We start from the raw sequence: 24,198 nt of genomic DNA, 5'->3' as shown, positions 1-24,198 counted from the left end.
TGTGTCTATAGTTGTTGCCATTATTTCTGTACTTCTCTCATAGTACACTATACTACAGTATAGTATAATATATATAAAATAGTGTGTATGTATATATATATACATATATATATATAATAGTATAATAAATGCTGTATTGCATATTTGAGAAAATACAAAAAGAAAGCCAGTAGTAGCTTTACCCTTCGTATTTCTCTTTTGATACCACTCACATTAATACCATTAGTAACAACCCCACCAAGATAAAACAAAACAAAACAAAATAAAAAAATCCTTGTTTTTCTTCTGCCTTTGGCTACAGGACTAGGTTGTAAAAGGAAGAGAACAAAATGTTTTAGTAAGATCGTGTCGTTACTGAGGGGGAATTAGAGCCATTAAAAAAAAATAAACAACTTAACCAAAAATATGGCAAAAGAGGAAAGTGGTGGCTAGAGGGCTTAGGACATTCCAGGGAGTTTTGTAGATTTGGGATTTCAGATGAAGACCAGATACCTCTAATTTGTGAGGGGAATGAAGGACCGAGGGACGGAATAGCATTAGCTTGAGGAGAAAGAGAATTGTCTTAAAAAAAAATTCTTCCGCAGTCTGAATCAAATTAGTGTTTTTCCCTTGTTTGGGCCTTAGAAATTAGAATCTTCTCCTAGTGCTGTCATGCTCTGTGGTAAAGCCTGTTTGATCGTGGTGCTGTAAGCCTAAGTTGATGTGGTTGCGTTCAGTGTATAGAAAAGTTACACACAACTCCTCTCCAGTTAGTTCTTCTCTTGTACTTATGCCGAAACCTCTCCATCTGGAGAAGTGCCAATTTGCCACTAAATTTAAATAAATAAGAACATTTCTCATCAATAGGGGTGGCAAATTTAGCCCCTCTTTAGAGCACTGAGCAATTTATGACCATATGTTAAATACCATAAAACAGCTTTAAAGACTTGGTCCCTGGCCATTGCCAGATTGCACCGTAGGAGTAGAGCCGCGCTGCGAGGGACTGGGAATTCTTCCTCCGGCCCTTGGAGGCCTCAGTAATTCACTGATGTCACAGCCAAAGAGGCCTGTTTTCAAACATTCCCTTTATAAAGGTGAAATACTAAAAGATTCCATTTTGGCATTTGGGTGCAAAGAAGGCAAGACTTCTTTTCGATTCTTAGGGGTCAAAATTAATATGGAAAGTGTTGTGTGGGAGAATGAGTAACTTGGCAGCAGTGAGTCCAGAAGGCAAGTCTAGGAATAGGTAGTAGAGATCCTACTCATTCTTTTTCTTGGAGCATGAACTGGACTTTTATAAGGCATAAGCAAACCAAATATCACATGTTTTGAAATTGTTTTCTTTTCGCCAACTTTTATGGCATTAATATTAATGTTAAAAATGGTTATTAAAATTTCGTCCCATAGGGCTGCCAATAGTAAGTCTTTCTTTTCTTCCAGGAGGATGAGTCATTATTTGGTGAACTCCAAATATTAGTTTTTCTCCTTTCCATCATCACAGGCTGTGAATCATTTATGGCATCCAGGGGGCTCATGGCTGAGGGAATGAAGGGACGTGCGAACATGTGATTTTTTTGGCCAAGTAGTGCTGTAGGACCTCAGCTGGACTTTCAGCACATGTTAAACCGCTGGTTCAGGCAGGGGGCAGTGTGATTAAATGGGAGTAGGCATCCCAAAGCTTTGTACGAGATTTTTCTGATTGTTCTCTCTGAAGGGTAACTCTTCCTACAGAGGAAGATGATGAAATTTGGCTGTCAGAGGTCCAGGATTCCTAGCCTTCTTGAATGTGTAAGTGCCAGCCTGAAGGCTGATTTCCTGTCAGTTCCTGTGTGGTTTGCACTACATCCTCTTTGCAACAGATCAGTATTTTAGGTCATCTATCGTAACTGCTATCCTGTAAATTCTTGGCAATTTGATCTCAGTTTACAGAAGGCAGCTGGCATACTTCTCTAGGAAGTGCAGCTGGGGAGTCCTGTCTCCCTCTTCCTAAGGCCGGGAAGTGTACCATTGTTATTCGTTTGCTGCTTTCTTCCTTTGAAAGAGCAAAAATCTTCAAAATTTGGCAAATTCTGAAAGTGCCCCGAATGGTTTGAAATTACCTTTTCCATTTCATTGATCTAGGGGAAAAACTTGAGTGACCTTTGACATCATTTGTAAATCTTGTCTCGTCTTTCCATAACACAGATCGGTGTATTAGTTTTCCCCCCACTGCAAATGAAGTCATGCTGAAATCTTCGGAGAGTCACATCAGGGTAATTTGTTTTGTTTTGGGTTTTGATTTTCAAGGGTAGTCTAATTACTTAGGCCATGCTGTTGCCTTAGTTATTTCTTCTGTGTTTCTGTCCCTTAACAGTGGGATTTTTCTGGGGTGCCTGGGTGGCTTAATCGGTTAAGTTCCCGATTTTGGCTCAGGTCACCATCTCGTGGTTCGCGAATTCAAGCCCCTCTTGGGGCTCTGTGCTGACAGCTCAGAGCCTGGAGCATGCCTCGGATTCTGTGTCTCCCTCTCTCTCTGTCCCCCCCCACCCCCCGCCAAAAATAAATAAACATTAAAAAAATAAAAAAAATTAAAAAAGAGGGATTTTTTTCTCTTTCTGTAATCAGCAGCCATTAAGACTATTTACTTTGGGTATGACTTGAGTATTTGCATGGGATTTTTAAACCTTATGGAATACAGAGATATTTCAGTCACATTTCTTCACTCTTTAATATTAAGATCAAAGTATCAGTTTTGTTTTTCCAAGTTATCATGCCAGAGGGTGAACTGTATTGTAGAATTTAGAAAGGGAGCAATTTTCCTCTTTTCTTATGACTCAGCAGTCACATTTTGGTAATTTGATTTCATTTACGTAGAACAAGAATTCCTTTAGCCCAGTTCTCCCCTTCATGTGGGAGAAGAACCTGTTTGTAAAGAGAATGCAAACTCATGCACGAGGTATTTTCCATGGTACCCTTAACAATCTATTGTGGCACAGATCATTTCTACTACTGATTCTTTTTTCATCTTTATAAAAACCCCATCTTTGGTGAAGTTCAACAACATGGTTAGTGCAGCTCTTGGTTTCCTTTGTGTTCTGGTTCTTAAGATGAATGAAGGGAAAGGAAAGATAAATTGTGCTGCGTTACAGAAAAAAGTGAACGTCGTGAAGATGGAGTTGATGTCTGATTTATGGGCATTAGGCAATATCAGAGAAGCAGCCCAGATCCTGCTAGTGCACTGAGGATGGCGTGAAGAAAGAAATTGGGATTCAAGATACGGGAGAATTGGGTATGCAGATAATTTGTGTCAAATCGGATCTGTAATTCCCGAGCTAGTATATTGTTAAACTCTAGGGGTGGGAATCCCTTTGATCTCTAAGGTCTGTATGACCCATGGAGTAGTTGATCAGGAAATGCTTGCTTATTAAATGCATAAAACCAGGGCACTGAAAGATTATGTCTTATGGGGAAAGTCTGACTTGGAAGGATACTAATTTTTGCGACCTGTCAGTGGGACAAGGGGATATCTGAAGATCTGAGGAAGAGCAGCATAGTTTCCTTATTGAAGAAAGGGAGAAATAACTATGAAATATTATATAGATCCACCAGGTTGTTACACATAATTAGAAATAACCCGGAAAAAGACTCACAAGAGTAGTTTAGCCCTACTTGGTCTAGAATAGGACTAACTAATTTTACTTTGTAAAGAACAAATCTTAAAAGGTTTATGTCTTATTATAGAAGGGTGAGTATAGTACTAAACCGAGAAGAAATGAATAAGTTGACTCTGTCCCAGGAGTAGCAGGGCTTTTGGTTCTGTCTTTGAAATGGATCCAATAAGTAGATCATGAAATGATTCATTAGACATAAAATGTGTTGCTTGACAGAATGCTCCAAGTGTCACCACTGAAGAATGAATGCTGCTTAAGGTGGAAATCGGAGAATTTGGTCGTCTTAAAGTAGAGCGGTGCAGATGTAGAGCCATTGTAGAGCAATTGTTCTTCTCCAGTTATTTATTTATTTTTAGTGTTCTTATTCTTGCGTTTTTCCTTCCTGTAATTTCAGTATACTTGGGTAAGACCAGTTCCAGGCAATTGTACTCAGACATCAGATTTTTTTTTTTTTTTTTAACCTGCTTTAGCAGGGTTGGCTGTCTTCCGCAGAAAGGGAAGAAAAGAATCCACAAACGTCAGAACACTTATCACTTCTGCACCCCACCCATCCAGTCGTGGAGCACCTACCCAGTCCAAATTCTGGAGCACGGTATCGTAGGGCCTCCGTTGTTTGGCACCATCAAAACCCTTCTGGCATCCTCTCTTCTACCAAATCAGAGTCTTTTGACAGTCTGTTCCCTAACCTTTGTTTTCAACTCTGTCTGCTATTCTCCCTTCTGAACATCTTGTTCCTATCATGCCGTCTACTCGTCGTTCCTGGGGCACATGATTTTCTGCCCCCTAAGTTTTGCTAATTCTTTTACCCTTGCCTGTAATTACCTTCTCCTGTTTCTTTATCTCAGCCTCCTATGGACAGCACAAAAGTGGACATTTTAAAAAAGAATTGATTAGCCCACACGTGATTTTAGATGAAGTATTCGGTGGAGTAGGAGACTGTGACGGATTGTCCAGAGGTGGCCGCAGCCAAATCTCCTGTCCCACGCGCTCTGCTGTACGGAGTGTGACCTTCCCACTGCCCCTTCAGGAGTTGAGTATAGTTTTCCTCGCCTTGCACCTGGGTGGGCTCGTGACGATTTTGACCAGTAGAGTGTCACGCACATGATGTTGCATGACTTCTGAGGCTGTCCAGCTTCTGACTTCTTAGCAGGAACACCTGTGCGTAGAGCCCTGAGCCTCTGCATGAGGATATGCCCGGCTGCCGTGAGCTTGCCATTCTGCCAGGTAGCTGTGCCACGTGGAGGGGCCACGTGTAGGCATGCGGTTGGCAGTTCTTGGCTTTGAGTTATCGTAGCTCAGGTACCAGACACGTGAGTGGAACCATATTGAATCCTGTCCACCAGCTGAATGCCCGTTAGTGCTCTCAGTGCTGTGAGGAGCAACAAAATCACCTGTCTGTGCTCCGCCTGTATCTCTAACCTACAGAATCTGCGAGTATTATAAAATGGATGTTGTTTTTCTAGTTTTGAGGTAGTTTGATAGGTAGCATTAGTAATTAGCACATAGACACTGGAGAACAGGAGTGGAACAGGAGCCCGTAGGAGGGTGGAAGAGATGGCTGTAGGAGCAGACAACTGCTCTGTCTCTGTCTTTCTCAATAATAAATAAATGTTAAAAAAATAAAAAAAAAATTTTTAATGTTTGTTTATCTTTGAGAGACAGAGACAGAATGCCAGCGGGGGAGGGGCAGAGAGAGAGGGAGACACAGAATCTGAAGCAGGCTCCAGGCTTTGAGCTGTCGGTACAGGGCCCGATGTGGGGCTCGAACTCACGAGCCGTGAGATCATGACCTGAGCCGAAGTCGGACGCTTCACCGACTGAGCCACCCAGGCGCCCCCTGATGATTAATTAATTATATATATATATATGTATATATATATACATATATATATATGTGAATATATACTTGAATATATTTGTATTTATTTTTGTATGGAGTTGGGTTGACGTCACCTACCTAGAGGCAGAAGGTCTGGAAAGGGCCTGGTTGCCTGGTAGAGAATGTTGAAGACGATAGATATTATTGGCTTTCAGCTCCTTGCCTTTAGCAAATACTCTTGTGAGGAGAGAGAGAGGTGTGGCATTTTACTGTTATGGTCTCCTTTCCTCAAGAGAGCATAGCATACACCCACAGTGTGAAACACTCTGAGCCCTTCAGAAGAAGTAAAAGTGATTTTTCGCAGACGAGCGCCTCAGACTACCGTGGCTCTCTGTTTATGAGTTCTGAATCTCAACACGACTCTTAAGGGTTCGGATAACCAAAGCTGCTTGTGGTTTTGGGAAATGGAAGGGTTCCTACCTTTTAGAGTGGGGAGTTTGATAAGTAGCAGCTTTCTTGAGGCGGGAGAGGGAACAAATCTCTAGTTCTAGCTATGGCGCTTCAGAGGGCTTTTACCCACATTGAGGACTCAGCAAGTGTTGTTAATTGAATGGTGGAATGGCTTCTATAAAAGAATTGTTTTCTGGAGCATCCAGGGGTCTGGCCACCAGCCACATGCAAGTCAGTTTGTTTCTGTGAAGGATTACATGCTCCACATCTCAATGTACTCTGAAGAGTCTGGGAATCCTGCAAATCTCAGATGTTTTTAACCATTTAGTAGAATATCTGATTGGCTGTTGACATCTTTTCGTTGACGCTGTACTGAGGGGAGCTCCTCTCGAACCTCACTGAAATACTGTTACTGGATAAAAGGTCACTACTTTCATGACAGGGTAACTGTGACGGACCGAACCTTTCCTTCATGTATTAAAGGCAGAATATAATTAAATTCTATAATACTGCAGAGTTTGTCCTTGTGCTGTAAGAGATTCTACTGTGTTTCACTTGGTCTCTGTTAGATGCTTTTATTTTCCCTTTTCTTAATACTTTATTATTATTATTTTTTTACTGTGTTGGAGTGACCTTGGCACTTCTGAGCTGTTATGACTTGTATGTTGCGTATTTCTCCACCCCTTCCCTGAAAATTGCGGTACACGTAGATAACTTGCTCTTACAGACGCTGCTTGATTTGTTTCTTTCTGACTCGCATAATTTTCCTGGCAGGAGCATGACTGTCTTTGTCCTTTGTTATCACCAACTTAAATTTAAATTATCAAACAGAAAAAGTTGCCATTGTGATACCGTTGCTTTTAAAAAACGGCTGATTTTGTGTTGCTTGGGTTTTGATTTTTTTCATATTTTCAGTGAATGTTGGCTAGAGTTTGTGTACCTTTAACTGTTTTCACTCTGGTAGTAGTTTTATTTGTAAAAATTTTTTCATTTACTGTCTCTGAAAAGCATTTTCTGATACCCACTTTTGAAGAAATTTAGTTTATTTATCCTTATTTTTCAGCATCCTCAATTTTCATTCATTTCCATCGATTCCCCCCCCCCCCTGCCCGCCCCCCACTTTAGCTTCTGTGGATTATGGGACTTGCTTTTGTTCATTGTTAGACTTGTTTAGCTCTGTCGTGTGTGAACTCAAAGGATCCTTCATACTTATTTATTTATTTTTTTTAAACATCTTTCTTGGTCCAGCTGCTGGGCATTTCAGAATTACTTGACAGTAGGAAGTATTATTCAGGGTTTTTTTTTTTTCATGAATTCCGCAGGCTAAAGCTTGGTTTTCACAGAGTTTCTGAAAGTTTATGAGCGGGCTTTTGCACGCTCTTCCAAGCACTGTTTCTGTGGGAGCTGGAGGACCGAGTCTGGTCTGAGATTGTTCTTTGTGCACCAGTTTGATTCTGCTGCTGGTGCTCTGGCTTGTGCCTTGGTCAGCAGAAGTCACATTGTTCAACAATGAACTCAGAATTGAAAGAAAGATTGGTGTGGTTTCTTTCCCCCCATCTTGCATTCTGTGGTTATTTCTCCTGATTTTTTGGCAAGTGTTAACTTGTCTGTGTCAAGCTGTGCCACGTCAGCCTTAAATTTCTGCTTTGTATAATTCAGCTAGGAATTAGAAAGAAGTATTTACAGTCGTATAGCTGTCCGTATTTTCCAAAGTATTTTTACTTAAATGATCTCATTCTAAGCTTCCATATAAGGGAGAGCCCGTAGAGTCTAAACGACTAAGCAGCCTGAGGTCGCATAACTGGGAAGTCAGGGACTCAGAACTCAAATCCAGGACTTCGGAGTATAAACCCAATGTTTTTCCCACCGTAACATGCTGGGAAATAGATATCGTTCTTTATTACCGTTATAGTAACAATCCGCTTCTCAGCAGAAGCAGGTAAGAGCAAGTCAACAGGATTAATCCGCTGCGCACACTGAGAAAGTTAGGCAGGAAGTAAAAACAAGCAGTGGCATCCCTGAATAGGAAGTAGACACAACATCAAATGCTACTGCCGTCTGCCCGACATCTCTAGGAAAGGTGGTGGTCCGCTGACTAATATCTGATGGGGACATTAACTGACAAACTTCCACTTTTGTGTGCGAATCACTTGGACGCTTGAGGAGTAACAACTTGTGGTTGGTTGTTTTTTTCTGAGGGCAGGATTCACAAGAAGTTCATGAAAATAGGGTGAGAAGCGAATCAGGTTTACGAGAGGCAGAGGCTCAGTTTCAGCTTTGAGAGGTAGGGGCTAGTCTTAAATGCTGTATTTTACTGTATGTGTCTTTAAGAGGAGTTAGCCTGTGATCTTAAGTTACCGTGTAGGCCCTGACCTAGTAGCATTGGCTTTATGATTCCGGTCTGTTATCTTGTCTGATGCATCCTTAATTGTCTTAATTGTGTCTTTCTGATATAATGCAAACTATTGTTTAATTTATAGTCAGATTGTAAATTAAACGACATTTTGAACCACTTTGTAAAATCACTTGGATGATTTTTCTTTAATGTGGGAAAGATGAGGGAGGAAAACCTAACGGGCCAGGTAATAAGGTAGATCAGATTATAGAGCTAAATTCTTTGGGCATTTGTGAGCGAAAAAATTGGGTTTTCAGTGAAAAATGTACTTAAAATTTACTTACAAATGAAATTATCAGAGGATTTTAACCTTAGCCTATACTTCAGCATAGAGCCTTAAGTGTCTAGCAGATTAAATAGCCAGTTTTGTTTTTATGAAACAGAAGGGATCTGAAAGAAATTAGATAGGATCAAAAGTAAATGTAATTAAAAGGGAATGTTCTCCCCTCAGCCTGTTAGTCTTGCTACATTTCCTCTTAAGAGACATGGGTTTGTCAGAACGTATGTCATCCTAATAATTAACTGAAGCCAAGGGACTCTAATTTTAGAGCTAAAGAGCCTTTGATGCCCACTACTCTACCACCCGTTGTAGCGGCTTCTTTGGTAGTGTCCTTGGTAAGTGGATAGATAGCCACTGTCGTTAATTCGAGTCTTACTGTTCATGAGACAACATTACAGTGCTCATTCAAAAGATATTTTTGTTTTAGGGACAAAACAACTTTATTTCCTCATCCACATGATAGTTTCATGGTACCGAGAGGAGAGCTCAGCAGAATTCTTGTTTGGGTTAATTAGCCCATACCCATATTCTTTTTATAGTGGTGATCTTTTTGAAAAATGGAATTGCTAGAATTGCCAAATAGCCATCAAGGTGGAGAAATTGTGGATGGTGGCAGCAGACTACGGATGAAGAAAACCATGGTCCCTGTATTTAAAGAAATGGAAGGAGAGATGTGTTCTTAAAATTACAGTCTAATTTATTCTATTGATGTTGGGTAGAATTCAAGAGCTGATTATTACACAAATGGGTTGAGAGCATTTAAAACATGTTATGTCATCGGTAGCCAACAGATTTACTTGGAAGGAAGTTACGTCAAATTAACCTCATTTCTTTTTGAATGATTGATCAGCTGGCATAGCAAATCATTTCAGCAGAAAATCTGATAATTTCTCTGTGTTGTTTGCTGGCTATTTTATGCTTTTGAACCAAAAAATGCTAAATTGATTAATCATTGAAAAGTTTTTAGGGTCATGTGTTTTACTGTGTTTTATTTAGCATGTTTCTGAATAATACGGCCATACGTGTTCAATTTGTGGCAGAGCACACGTTTAAAGACATTGATACTATGGTATGTGACAAAACTTGAATTTATCCCATCGGAGTTGTACATTGGATCAGAAACAACAGGATGAAATTTAACAGGGAAAGTGTAAAGTCCCTCATTTAGATTTTAAAAATTAGTTGCGTAGGTAGAGGAAAGCAGTTACATGAGGAAAGATCTGGGATGTATAGTATGAACCACTAATGTGATCTAGAAAAAACTAACCATCTTGTGCTGTGTTAGAAACATCCTGTCTGCAGATTGGAGTGAGGTTCCTGTGCTGTGCCTGTGGCATACCAGACCAAACGTGAGTGCTGTGTTGACATTTGTGCACCATGGTGTAGGAGAAACAGTATCAAACTAGTGTGTGCTTGACACATAATTAGTGCTTGAAGAAACCAGGGCTACTAGTTTTTAAAGATAGAAAGGATTGGAAGTGGAGTCAGGATTGGAAGGTTAAGCCAGTTATCCAAGATGGTATTAACCAATGGCAGATCTAGTTTTCTACTCTTAGTACAGGATTCTTTCTACTCATCACACTTTGCTTTTCCAGAAAGTAAAACCAGGACTACCAGGGAGAGGTTATTAGGGAGCAGCTTTTGACTCTGCACAGAGTTTTTAATAATTGGTGTTGTCCTGGGTACCTGGCTGGCTCAGTTGGTTAAAATTTTGGTTGATTAAAAAAAAAAGACTGTAGTTAAGAAAAATTGGTGTTGTCCTATAATATAAGGAGCTGCTTTGAGAAATAATGAGTTCTTTGCTATTGGAAGAATTGATATAGATACCATATGACTTATTTATTGGAGATATTATGTGTTTTAGAGGATAATTCAGAGTTGTCAGGAACTGAGCTGGATATCATATGTATGCACAAAGCAATCAACCATGTTCCTCTTTACATCTCTTGTCCTGGTTAATTATTAATAATGCCCCCTTTCCCATTCTAAGGTGCCCCAGTTTGGATAATAAATTATATGATTGCCTTCATTGTAAGTTCTCTTCCAACTCTGGAAGTCTGCTGAATGAGAATTATTTTAACATGAATTATCTTGGGGAGCCTGGGTGGCTCAGTTGGTTAAGCGTCCAACTTCGGCTCAGGTCATGATCTCGCGGTTCATGGGTTTGAGCCCTGCATTGGGCTCTGTGCTGACAGCCCAGAGCCTGGAGCCTGCTTTAGATCCTGTGTGTCTCTCTCTCTGCCCTGCTCCTGCTTGCGCTCTGTCTCTGTCTCTCTCTCAAAAAGAAACACTAAAAAAAACCAAACATGTATTATCTGGGTTTGCCATCTGAAATCAAGTCCTGGTGGTATTATGTGGAGTCTCTGAGAAAGTTATCTGAAAAAAAATTTTTAATGGAAAATTTCAAACATAAAAGTAGAGAGAATGGTATATTGAATTCTTAGGTACTTGTCACCCAGCTTCACGATTATCAACTCATGGTCAATCATGTTATTTGTGTCCTCTGCCAACTTTTTTCCTGATGATTTTGAAGGCAATCCAAAGTGTCATAACATCTATAAATATTTCAGTATGTATCACTATGAGAAAATGACTTTCTTTCTCTCTTTCTTTCTCTTTTTAAATTTACATCCAAGTTAGTTAGCATATAGAGCAATAATGATTTCAGGAGTAGATTCCAGTGATTCATCCCCTGTGTGTAACACCCAGTGCTCATCCTAACAGGTGTCTTCCTTAATGCCCCTCACCCACTTAGCCCATCCACCCCACCCAAAACCCCTCCAGCAACCCTCAGTTTGTCCTCTATATTTAAGAGTCTCTTATGTTTGTCCTCTCCCTGTTTTTATATTATTTTTGCTTCCCTTCCCTTGTGTTCATCTGTTTTGTATCTTAAATTCCACATATGAGTGAAATCATGTGATATTTGTCTTTCTCTGACTGACTTATTTCACTTAGCATAATACCCTCTAGTTCTGTCGACGTTGTTGCAAATGGCAAGATTTCATTCTTTTTGATTGCCGAGTAATACTCAATTGTATATGTATATACCACATCTTCTTTGTCCATTCGTCTGTTGATGGACATTTGGACTCTTTCCATACTTTGGCTGTTGTCGATAGCACTGCTATAAACATGGGGGTGCATGTGCCCCTTCGAAACAGCACACCTGTATCCCCTGGATAAAGACCTAGTGGTGCAATTGCTGGGTCGTAGGGTAGTTTTATTTTTGATTTTTTGAGGAATCTCCATACTGTTTTCCAGAGTGGCTGCACCAGTTTGCATTCCCAACAGCAGTGAGAAAGAGATCCTCTTTCTCTGCATCCTTGCCAACATCTGTTGTTGCTTGAGTTGTTAATTTTAGCCATTCTGACTGGTGTGAGGTGGTATCTCATTGTGGTTTTGATTTGTATTTCCCTGATGATGAGTGTTGTTGAACATTTTTTCATGTGTCTGTTAGCCATCTGGATGGGTAATGACTCTTTTTTAAAACGTAGCTTTAATATCACTGTCACACTTCAGAAGTTAACATTTTTTTTAATGTTTGTTTTTGAGAGAAGGGGGGCGGAGGGGCAGAGAGAGACACACAGAATCCGAAGCGGGCTCCAGGCTCTGAGCTGTCAGCACAGAGCCCAACATGGGGCTGGAACTCACGAACCACGAGATCATGACCTGAGTTGAAGTCGGTGGCCTGAGTCACCTGGGCACCCCAACACTAATTCTTTTTTTTTTAATTTTTATTATTCTATTTATTAAAAAAAATTTTTTTAATGTTTACTTTTGAGACAGAAACAGCATGAACGGGGGAGGGTCAGAGAGAGAGGGAGACACAGAATCTGAAGCAGGCTCCAGGCTCTGAGCTGTCAGCACCGAGCCCGACGCGGGGCTCGAACTCATGGACCGTGAGATTATGACCTGAGCCGAGGTTGGACGCTTAACCGACTGAGCCATCCAGGTGCCCCCCAACACTAATTCTTAAATCTATCATTACCAGTCAGTGTTCAGAATTCCCTGGTTGACATATACACACGCATACACACATACATATGTAAAACGTGTGGGTGCACACGTGTGTGTGTGTGTGTGTGTGTGTTTTACAGTGTATTTCAATATGCATAATGTGTACATTGTAATAGATTGATGTATTACTTAGGTCTCCTATTTATAGTCATCTCAACCCCCTGTGCTCCCTTCTTTTGTTTGAACTTTTCTTTCTACTCTTCTTCCTTTTCCTCCTCATATTCTTTTTCCTCCTTTTCTCCTCTTCCTCCTTCATTCTTTTCTCTCTCCTTTTTCTTCTTTGTTTTCAATTTATTTGGGAAGAAACTGGGCCGTTTGTCCTATAGTGTTTCTCCCAGTTTGAATTTTGATGATTTTCACCCCATGGCGTGATTTTATATCTTGCATGATATAAATATCCTGTATGGTATTCTGTATAACCTGTATGAATTGGTAATTTGATCTAGAGGCTTAATCAGATTTAGGGGTTTTTTTTTGGCAAGAATATTTCACGGGGTAACATATTCTTCCATTAGGAGGCCTATAATGTCTGGTTGTCTTGATGTAGCAACCTTTAATGGTCCTTGCTGAGATCCATTAATTTGTTAAGAGATACAAAATGGTGATATTCTATTATCCCTTCTTTACTTTTTGGTTGAAATACTTCTATAAAAAGAAGTTTTTCCGGGCTCCTGGATGGCTCAGTTGGCTAAGCATCTGACTTGATCTTGGCTCAGGTCATGATCTCATGGTTTATGAGATTGAGCCCTGTGTTGGGCTCTGTGCTGACAGTGTGGAGGCTGCTTGGGATTCTCTCTCCCCTGTCTCTGTCCCCCTTTCTCCACTCATGCATGCTCTCACTCTCTCAAAATAAAAAAAAATAAACTAAAAAAAAAAAAAAAAAAAGAAAGGATGTTTTTCCTGATTAACTGTTTGGTAATCCTGAGTACAATTCCTTTAGAAGGAGTGAATGAATGCTTGATTCTTTTTTTTTTTTTTTCTGGTTTTCAAAATATTGAGTATGTTTCTTTGCATATTCCAAAGATAACTATTGACTTTTTAGAGTATTGTTGTTAACTCCTGGGTTTAAAATTTGATGTGTTTTAGCCCATCCCACTTACTATTGTTATTGATGTTTGAAGTGACCCATCTTTGGCCAGGGAGCGCCTCTTCCTGATGTTCCTGAGTTTTGTTTGTTGCTCTGACCCCAAAAACCTTTGATAGCTTTCGTGCTTTCTGGTGTGACCAGATGTTCCTGGCTCATCTTGTGCTTTTTTCATTCTGGGCCTCAGGCCAGCCCCATCAGTCTTCCTCACCCTCCAGGGAACAAGCGGGGAAACAGTTTCTTGTATGACATTGTTGCATTTTGCAAAGTTGTACGTCTGTGTTTAGTGAGTTGCTCAACCAGATTCTCTCAGGTCTCAAGCTAATGCTTTGGTTTGACCAAGTTGGTACATCAGGCAGCTTTAATAGCTTGACCCATTCTCCTCTCTTTGAAATAATTTTGTTTGTTCCATTTTTTCTTCCTTTTCCTTGCCTTTTGGGTGCTATATTTCTTTATTGTTGGTGGGATAGAAATGGGATTACTGAAGGCCCGTCTCGTGACACTGACCTTAGGTGGCCGATACTGAGTGCTGCCGTCTTGTGAGGTCATCGCTGAATGGGCAGAACTGTCAGAGATAAGATTTTGGAAAATCACACACAGCCATGGTTCGATATTAGATGTATCATTTCTTCAGGAGCAGCATATATTTCTTCATTCAGAAGCCACACTTTTGTGTTAGTTTGGATCCTAAACACAGAGCTTGAGACAAGGATTTGGGTACATACAACTTATTTGGGGGGTGATCCCTGGAAGCACAGTGAGGGAGTAGGTTAGAGAGACAAGGGAGGGAGAAAAGCCAAAAAAGGGTACATCAATGAGTGGGTTATTAATGTGGTCAGAGAGGTTAAACCCTACTTCCGACTTCCCAACTGTGTGTACCTTGTCTCAGAATTGCCTCAAGGAAGGCAAAGAAATGATTTATATGTTCACTCTCATTGTTTGCTCTTAGTGTCATTCACTTTCAGGTCCTCAGGCTCTTTTTCTCCCTGCTCCATGCTGACCAAACTCTTTTAGACCAGGTAGATAAAGTTATTTGAGCTGGGTGGGTGGTCACTGGTTTATAGCTATGGCCAGGATAGGGATGGGGGTGCATAGGGGTGAGGTAGGCTATAGCAGGATGAGGAGTTGAGGTAGGGGAATGGGAATGGGGAGGTTTTGTTGTTCCCCAGAGATCATTTGTCAGTGTCTGGGGAAAGTTTTGTCACAACTGAGGGAGGAGGAGAGTGTTACTGGCTGGTATCTAGCAGGTCGAAGCCAGGGATACTGGTAAACATTGTACAATCCATAGGGCAGCCTCTTGTGACAATTATCCAGTGTCATATGTCAATAGTACTGATTTTGAGAAGCTCTGATGTCCAGGAATCCAAGGCTGCAGACCACTGGGATGGGTGGACCAAGGGAAAATGGCTGGGGCACCAATGGCATCTGCTGTTCTTCCATAGATATGTTTTATGTCTCCTGCCACTCTGCTTTTGTTCATAATGTTCCCTTCGTATCCTCATTTCTGGTTTTTAAACATTTTTTTTACTAAAAAAAATTTTTTTTTTAAACTGTATTTATTTTTGAGAGAGAGAGAGAGGCAGAGTGTGAGCAGGGGAGGGGCAGATAGAGAGGGAATCGGAAGCAGGCTCCGGGCTCTGAGCTGTCAACAGAGCCCAATGCAGGGCTCGAATTCTGGACTGTGAGATCATGACCTGAGTGGAAGTCGGACACTTAACCGACTGAGCCACCCAGGTGCCCCTCTGCTTTTTTTTTTAAATGTTTATTTGTTTTGAGAGGGAGAGAGAGAGAGAGAGAGAGAGAGGGAGGGAGAGAGAAAGAGAGAATGAATCCCAAACAGGCTCCATGCCATCACCGCAGAGCCTGATGTGGTGCTTGATCCTATGAACCATGAGAACTAAGCTAAAAATCGAGTCAGATGCTCAACAGACTGAGCGACGCAGACATGCCTCACATCCTCATTTCTAAATCCTTTTTATTCTTTAATTTTGGGGGGTATATATTCTGTATTGTTTCACTTTTTATAAAAGAGTATCAATATATTTTATACAATTTTTTTCTTTCAGAATTGGTTATGTTGACTAACCCCTAGCTCAAGTGCTGCTTCTTTGATGAAGCTGTCTCTTATATTCCTTACTGATTCCTCCATTTTCAGAATTACCATGGCATTTTATTTGTGACATTTCTTGTGGCACTAATCAATTTTTACCTTGTACTATTTTTTCTCTCAAGTTGTTATTTTTAAAAATAACATTTCTCTGATAAAATTTTTGAAAAATTATATATATATATACCAAGTATCCGTAAACCCATTATCTAGTTTATTGGTTGTTAAAATTTTGCCAGTTTATTTATCTCTCTGTACTCAACACATATGTGCGTATGTATGCCGATAGATATTTTTATCCCTGTATCAAAATATTTTTGCTGAACCATTTCAAAGTTAGTTGCAAACATTTTGATACTTCACCTTGAATACTTCAGTATATATTTCCCAAGTAAAGAATATGTTTCTTCTGTAGAATCTCAATTCCATTATCACACTCAAGAAATTTAACATTGATAGAATAAGATGATTTAATAAGTGGCCCATATTTATATTTCCACCATTGTCTGTTAATGTCCTTTTAGCACTTTTCCCCTGGTCTGTGATCCGGTGAAAGATCATGCACTGTATTTCCTGTTCACATCTATTGAATTTTCTTTAATCTAGAACAGTTCTCTTAGCCTGTTTTTGGGTGTTGTTTTGTTTTTGTTTTGTCACTCATGGTATCAATGGTTTTGAATGAAGAGTGCAGGCTGTTTTGTAGAATGTCCCACAACTTGTTCTGTCTGATTACCTCTTCTCGATTGTATTTAGGCCAAACACGTCTGTCAAACTTTCTAAATAGGTGATGTTCTGTCCTCTGTGTAGTCATCAGAGGGTCCGTGATGTCCATTTGGTCCATTGTTGGTGCTGCTAAGTTTGACCCTGTGGTTAAATTAAGGTGATATTTGCCAGATTTCTCCATTGTAAAGGTACCTTTTTATACTGTGGTGATTGTATTATTGTAGTAATACTATTGTAGTAATAATACTTATGTTATTAATAATCTGTCGGGTGATACTTTGAGACTGTATCCTGCTCCCCAATAACCAAATATTTTTAGTATCCTTTGGCAATTCCTATCCCAAATCAATTATTCATTAGTGCTTGTAGTTATTCTTTATAAATGTCTTACTTCGGGGTGCCCGGGCGGCTCAGCCAGTTAAGTGTCTCCCTCTTGATTTCGGCTCAGGTAATGATCTCAAGGTTGTGGGATCCAGCCCTGCCTTGGGTTCTGTGCTGACAGTGCAGAGGCTGTGTGGGATTCTATTCTCTCTTTCTCTCTCACTCTCTCTCTGCCCTTCACCTGCTTGCATGCTCCCTCCTTCTCTCTCAAAATAAAGAAGTAAACTTAAAAAAAAAAGATGTAAGCTTATAAAAATGTTTTAATAAAAAAATCTAACTGTCTTACCTCTGACATCATATCTCTTAGATGGCAAGCTTTATTGGTGGCAGAATCTCTTCATTCTTTTTCTGTTACTGACACGATGTGGAGTGTTGTATATGCTTCATGTTTTCTGAGGTATTGGAAGAATTAATCAGTGAAGATTATCTCTGTATAAAAGGAAAGAAGTCTTCTTTTATCTTATCACCTGAACCCAAATCTTTATAGTCACATACTCCTTTCTGAAGCTTCCTCAAGTGCACAGTAACTGTTACCATTTTGTTTGCATTGCTTCACATTTCCTTTTTCCGCTTTCTGCAGCATCCTCTAAAGGACAGTCTCCATTTCTTCTCTGTAAATGCAAAGCTGCTTACTCTGTTCACTTAAACCAGCCTTTTTATCCATCTCACTGTCAGTTACTTCCCAGACCGTGAAATGTAAATAAATATATGGCTATCCCTGCATTAATGATGTGTATATGAAAATCAAGCTTATCTGCTGAGTTTTCCTTTCCTACTGTTTTCCCAGTTTCTCACAACTTCTTGACGCTCGTCATTACTGATTTGCTTTCAAATTATATTTAGTTCCTAACTACTTTTTAAAACTACAAAAAAAAAAAAATCACAGGAAGGTTGGGAAAGCTTGCTTTCTTTTTATGGTGTCAGATACATTACAGTCATTAAAAAGGAATTGGTAATAAATTGTATTAATGAAACAGTTTGTGAATATGCATTAGAAAATTATTAAGACTAAAATTTTCTGCAGTAGAATATTTATTACTCAATAACGTAATGCTAATTCATAGCATTTGGCTTAAAATATTGTTATTTTATGCACTGAAATCAGTATACAAAAATACAAGGTTAAAGGTTCATTTAAAACATATTATAACATCTGAAGATGGGACTTTTATGCCCCTTTCCTAATAAGTCCAGATTTCTAAGTATCAGCAACATGGCAAATTCCCTGGTGTACACTTAAGTCATGTAGCTTAATTTCCTGAGAACTGTCTCTTACTATAAACCACTGAAATAACCGGGGATGTTTAACTTGCAGAAGACTAAAAGAAAGGTCATTTGCAGATGAATCTGAGGACTGCTGTGTAGAATAATGCTTAGGGTTAGGACCACCCTTAATAGGTAAAAGTGATTTGTAGGCATATGTTGTTTTCATCATACAAAAGAGCTTTTCCCATCAACTGTTAATTGCCCAGCCACAGCAAGTGCTGCCCAATGAAGTAGTGAGTGCATTTTTACCAGGAAGGAGCCATGGAAGGTTGCATGACATTTCCTTCATTCTCTCTGTGCTCGTCTTTCGTTTGTCCCTCTAGATCTGTGCTGCCTAACATGGTCAGTACTAGCCTCCTGTGGCTATGTAGTAGCTGAAATATGGTGAGTCTGAATTGAGCTGTGCTGTGTGACACATCAGATTCTGAACTCTTCATTCTGAAAATAATTTAAAATACCTCACTAATTACTTAGATACTGATTACGTGTTGAAATGATGCTATTTTAGTCTATTGGCTAAATTAATGTATTAATTACTTTTACATATGATATTTATTAAATATTTACTTATTAAGAATAATGATCAGTTCTAGATAAGAAGATGTAAAGACTCTCCACCCTATCTATCTCTCAGCAGTTACGGTGGAAAACCCTGGAATACTTAAAGAATACATAGAGCGAATATGTGAGGACTCTTGAAAGCAATAGCAGGCATACTAAGAACAAAAATTTGAACTCGAAGCATGACTCATAGAGAGGTTAGTTTTCTGTATTGCCCCTCCCCTTTTTTTTCTTTCATTTCTCCTGGTTTAGACCATAGGGCACCCTAGATCCTGGAACTGTGTAGTAAGCATGGACAGAAAAAGCTGTAGTGAAACCCTTTGTCTTAGGTCAGAAGACCAAAAAGAGGGGGGAGGAGGCTTTAGGATGGAGCTTTTTAATTTACTCTTGGCCCAAACTCAGCCAAGTTCCAGTGATGCAAATAGACTTCTGCAGCAGCGTCTCAAACTTTTCTTTTGCTATTTTACTGCTAGGTGGGCATGGTTATGGGAAGCGTAGCATGGGGAGGCTAAAACTTCCACCTTCTGGCCAGAATTCCAGGAAAAGACACCCCTGGGAGCCAGAAAATATAAGCAGAAATCCTGGGGAGGAGGGAGCTGGACAAAAGGATCCTTTAATTTGTGTATGAAGTCTCAGGCTTATCCTCAAGCTGCACATGTATGGAACCAGACAGAATCAATGTAGCAAAGGCTTTGAGAATTGATCTGTGGTGTAGCCCAGTGCCAAGATCTCAGACTGGTCCCTGGGTAACATATACTTGGGAAAAATCGGAATAGCATTAAGCGGCTTTGAAAACTATCCTGACATTTGAATCAAGTTTGCAGAAGATGGCTCAGCATTTTCAGTTTGAACCTAATTGTATGGCAATTCATTCAGCAACTTATTTATTTATTTATTTATTTATTTATTTATTTATTTAAATTTAATTTAATTTAATTTGAGAGAGAGATCAGGGGAGGAGGGGGGAGAGAGAGAGAGAGAGAGAGAGAGAGAGAGAGGGAGAGAAAGAGAATCTTAAGCTCCACACTCGGTGTGGAGTCTGATGTAGGGCTCGATCCCATGAACCTGGGATCATGACCCGAGCCACAATCAAGAGTCGGCTGCTCTAACTACTGAGCCACCCAGGTGCCCTCATTCTTAATGAAATGGATAAATTCCTTAAAAGACACAAACCGTCACAAGTCTTTCAAGAAGAAACAGATAATCTGAATAGATTTATATCTGTTAGAACAATTGAGTTCATAGTTAAAAACAGGCTTTCAAAAATAAAAATGCTGGCCCAGATGATCTCAGATGAATTTTACTAAAGAAAATGGCACCATTTCTGTGCAGTCTCTTCCAGAAATTGAAGTGGACACAAAATTTCCGAATGCATTTTACAAGATCAGCATCCTCCTGCTGTCAAAACCAGTGAAAGAAAGTACCAGAAAAACAAAATAAGCTATAGATAAATATCCGTCATTTGAAGAGAGGAGCAAAACTCTTCAAAAAATATTAAGAAATTGAATCTAAGAGAAAAAAATTCATAGGAAATGCATTATGGCCAAGCAGGTTTTATTCTGGGAATAAACCACAGCTAACATCATACATGGTAAAAGACTAAATGCTTTCCTCCTAAGATTGAGAACAAGGCAAGGGTGTTCACGTTTATGACTATATCCCATTATACTGGAAGTCATAGATAGTGTACTGTGGCAAGAAAAAGAAATACAAGATATACATGTTGGAAAGGAAGAGATAAAACTGCCTTTATTCACTTACCACATGTTTGTCTACATAGAAAATCCCAAGGAATTTCCAAGAAACTTCCTGACCCATTGAGTCCAAAGGTATAGGATATAAGGTCAGCATAGGAAAATCAATCCTATTTCTTTATACTAGCAAGAACGATCAGAAACAACATTTAAAAGTAGTGCCCTTATAACAGCTACCCTACCAAAAAAAAAGGGAAAAGAAAAAAATACTCAGTTGTGAATCTATTAAGATATGTTCAGGATCTCTATGTAGGTGAAAGGAATCAAAGACCTCAGTAAATGGAAAGATACCATATTCATGGATTGGAAGACTCAGTATACTTGTTATTTTTTCTAAATTGATCTACAGTTTTAGTGCAATCCCCATCAGGATCCCAATAGGATTTTGTAGATATTAAAAACATTATTTTAAAATTTATTTTAAAAGACGAATCAGAATAGCCAAAAATTTTTGGAAAGAACCAAGTTGGAGGAATCAGACGATTCAGTTTTAAGACTGATTATCAGGGGCAGTGTGGTATTGGCAAAATAATAGATACCACTAAATAAAACAAAATAGTCCAATAATTAAGCCACATAAATATGGTCAATTGATTTTTCACAATTAGGTAAGAGAACTTCGGTGGAAAAAGGATAGTCTTCTCGACAAATAGTGCTAGGACAATTGGGCATTCGTATGCTCTCCCCGCCCCCAAAGAAGGATCTTGACCTATATCTTAAGCAATGTACAAAATATAACTCAAATTACATTCTGAAATGTCAAATTCCAAACTATAAAACTCCGAGAAGAAAACATAGCAGGAAGTCTTGGTGACTTGAGGTAGGCAATGAATTCTTAGATACAACACCAAAAACAGTCCTTAAAAAAAGTTGATGGGGCACCTGGGGTGGCTCAGTCTGTTAAACCTCCAGCTTCGGCTCAGGTCATGACCTCACAGTCTGTGGGTTCAAGCCCCACGCCAGGCTGTGCTGACAGCTCAGAGCCTGGAGCCTGCTTCGGATTCTGTCTCTTTCTCAAAAGTAAAGAAACGTTAAACAAAAAAAATATATTTTTTTAAGTTGATAAATTGGATTTTTACCAAAATTAAAAACTTTAGTTCTGCAAATGCTTTTGAGACAATGAACAGATAAGACACAGTGGGAGAAAATAATTTGCAAATCCCTTATCTGACAGAAGACAAATTTCACCAAAGAAGATATACAGAAAGCAAGTAAGCACATGAAAAGATTTTCACTTCATTGGTCATTAGGGAAATGCAAGTTAAAACCATTGAGAAGCCATGACACGCCTATTAGAAGGACTAAAAACAACACGGACAATGACAACAGCTACAAACTGACCACATCAAGTGTTGGTGAGAATGTGTGGCAGTTGAAACTCTCTCTCATGCCTTGTTTGTACTACTGTTAAATAGCCCTTCTGGAAAAGCAGTTTGGTAGTATGTTTTTGGGTGAAAGATACACTTTTTCACATGGCCTACTGATCTCACTTTTAACTATTTGTCTAGAAATTATGATAATAATTTCTGTAGAAGTGAACATTTTATGTTCACACAAAACCCTGTACATCGATATTCGTAGTAGCATTGCTCATGATCATCAAAAACTGGAACTATGTCCTTCATTGGGTAAATGGATAAACAAACTGTGTATCCTTAGAATGGAACACTAGTCAGCTATAAAAAGGAACGGACTGTTGATACGTGCACTTAAGTGTATCAGTACATTTGGCCTGATCTCCAATAGCTATGCTAAGTGAAAAACCTTCTAAAAGGTTACAGACTATGTGATTCCTTTGTATGACATTCTGGACAATGTGAAACTGAAGTGACAGAGAACAGATCAGAGGTTGCCAGGGCTGAGGGATGGTGGGAAAGTTTAACTACAAAAGGATAGCACGAGGACATTTTGGAGGATGATAGAATTGTTCTGTATCCTAGTTTTGGTGGTTTACACAGATCTGTGTATGTGAATCTATGCATGTGATAAAAAAACTCATGTAATTAAACACAAAAAAGGAGAACTGTGCTGTATGTAAAATTTTTTTAAATAGTTTAAAATTTAATTTCACCCTTTTCATGTGGTTACTAATAAGTTAAAATTAGGTACATTGCTTGTATTATATTTCTGTTGTACAGCACAGCTTTAGAAATGCAAAGAAGGATAAGATGTGGTCTCAATCTAGAGAGAGGGATCTCTAGATAGAAGGAAGTCTCATGAGGAAAGGTGGCCAATTTAAATTACCTGCTCAGGGGTGCCTGGGTGGCTCAGTTGGTTAGGCATCTGACTTCGGCTCAGGTCATGACTTCATGGTTCAAGCCCCATGTCGAGTTCTGTGCTGACAGCTCAGAGCCTGGAGCCTGCAGCCTGCTTCAGATTCTGTGTCTCCCTCTCCCCTGCTCGCACTCTGTCTCTGTCTCTGTCTCTGTCTCTCTCTCTCTCTCAAAAATAAATAAACATTAACATTAAGAAAAAAATAAATAAATTACCTGTTTAATCTGTCTCCACTTTCATTGTTTCTTCCACAGGTAGTTTTTGAGGACATGTTTCATGCAAATTATGCCAACTTTCGGATATGATAATTCTTTACAGTCTCTTTTCCTTGAGGAAAAGAAATTCTACCTCTCAAAACAAAATGTGTGCTGTACAATGGAATCATTGACACTGTCTCTGAATTTGTAGGACAAACGGTGTATCTTTGAGGCACTTGATCAATTTTTTCATGATATCCTTGTGCTGAATGTTTAAGCTCATAGTGTTATTGGGTAAATATTATTTAAATGATCGTACCCAAGAGGTACTGATTAATGGAACTGTGGCTGCCAGAGAGGGAGTTTTCCAGAAGCATGCTTATATCTGTTTATAACGCAGAACTGGGAGTGCCAACCCAAAATTGGAATAGAATCTAAGAATATTATAACGGGCTGTAAATAGATAAATCTAACAAGATTGAAATATAATAGGGATAAATTTAAAATCCTGAAATGGATTCCGAAATTCAGCTGTCCAAATTAAGAATGAGAGATACGTGGCTTAGTGTATATATGAAAGTCTTGGGGCTTTTAGTTGTTAAGAAGCATAATACAAGTCAACACTGATGTGGCTGCCAAAAAAAGTTTCAATTTGCAGTGGTATTTATTAATAAAAGCTTATCTGAAATGAAGGCATGGATTTTTTTTTTTTACTTGATTCTGTGTTCTTTAGAACACACTTGTTATCTTATGTGTAGTTCTGGGTTATTATTTTCTAAGAGGGCTATGGACAAACTGATACACATGCAGAGAAGAGAGAGGAGAGGACGATAAAGGAAATTGAAGCCAAGTTATATGAGGAGTAGTGAAAGCAGCTGGGGTATTTAGCCTGGTCAAGAGGTGACTCATGGTGGGGTTGACAGAGAGGTCATAAGAACTGCCTGCAAATAATTGAAGGACTATGATATTAAAGTGAAACTAGAATTGTTCCATAAATTTTTAAGATCCAGTGGATGAAATTTTTGGAGAGAAAGAGAATTAAATTTAAGTGTAAGGAAACATTATCAAGAGTTGGAGCTAACCGTTGGAAATGAGTCACCTCTCCAAAGTCTTTTGTAAAACTATTGCTTGAACCTACCTTTCTATTGAAAATCTCCATTACCCTGGCATTCCCACAAGACGTGTTTGACTCTTACTTCCTATACTTGGAGTTTCAGTAAATTAGCATTTTATGCAGCAACTGGTAGCAATAATTCTTTGA

The 24,198-nt window shown here is 39.2% G+C and overlaps 1 protein-coding gene across 4 annotated transcripts in view; it reads left to right on the top strand.

Moving 5' to 3' along the window:
- The window catches only part of BABAM2 (BRISC and BRCA1 A complex member 2), a 397,415-nt gene that overhangs the window by 54,666 nt on the left and 318,551 nt on the right, over window positions 1-24,198 (top strand). The window contains exon 1 of one of the 4 annotated variants that reach the window (XM_053201074.1): window positions 1,749-1,767. The exons of the other annotated variants lie outside the window; for them this stretch is intronic. Within the exon in view, the coding sequence (XP_053057049.1) occupies window positions 1,764-1,767 (4 nt within the window). The 5' untranslated portion in view covers window positions 1,749-1,763. Of the gene's footprint in view, window positions 1-1,748; window positions 1,768-24,198 lie in introns of those variants that run through there. 4 annotated transcript variants of the gene reach the window in all.

This window comes from Acinonyx jubatus, chromosome A3 (genome assembly GCF_027475565.1).
Source record: "Acinonyx jubatus isolate Ajub_Pintada_27869175 chromosome A3, VMU_Ajub_asm_v1.0, whole genome shotgun sequence".
Lineage (NCBI taxonomy): Eukaryota > Metazoa > Chordata > Mammalia > Carnivora > Felidae > Acinonyx > Acinonyx jubatus.
The sequence above is the reverse complement of the archived record's forward strand: the minus strand, read 5'-3'. Positions and strand labels throughout refer to the sequence as shown.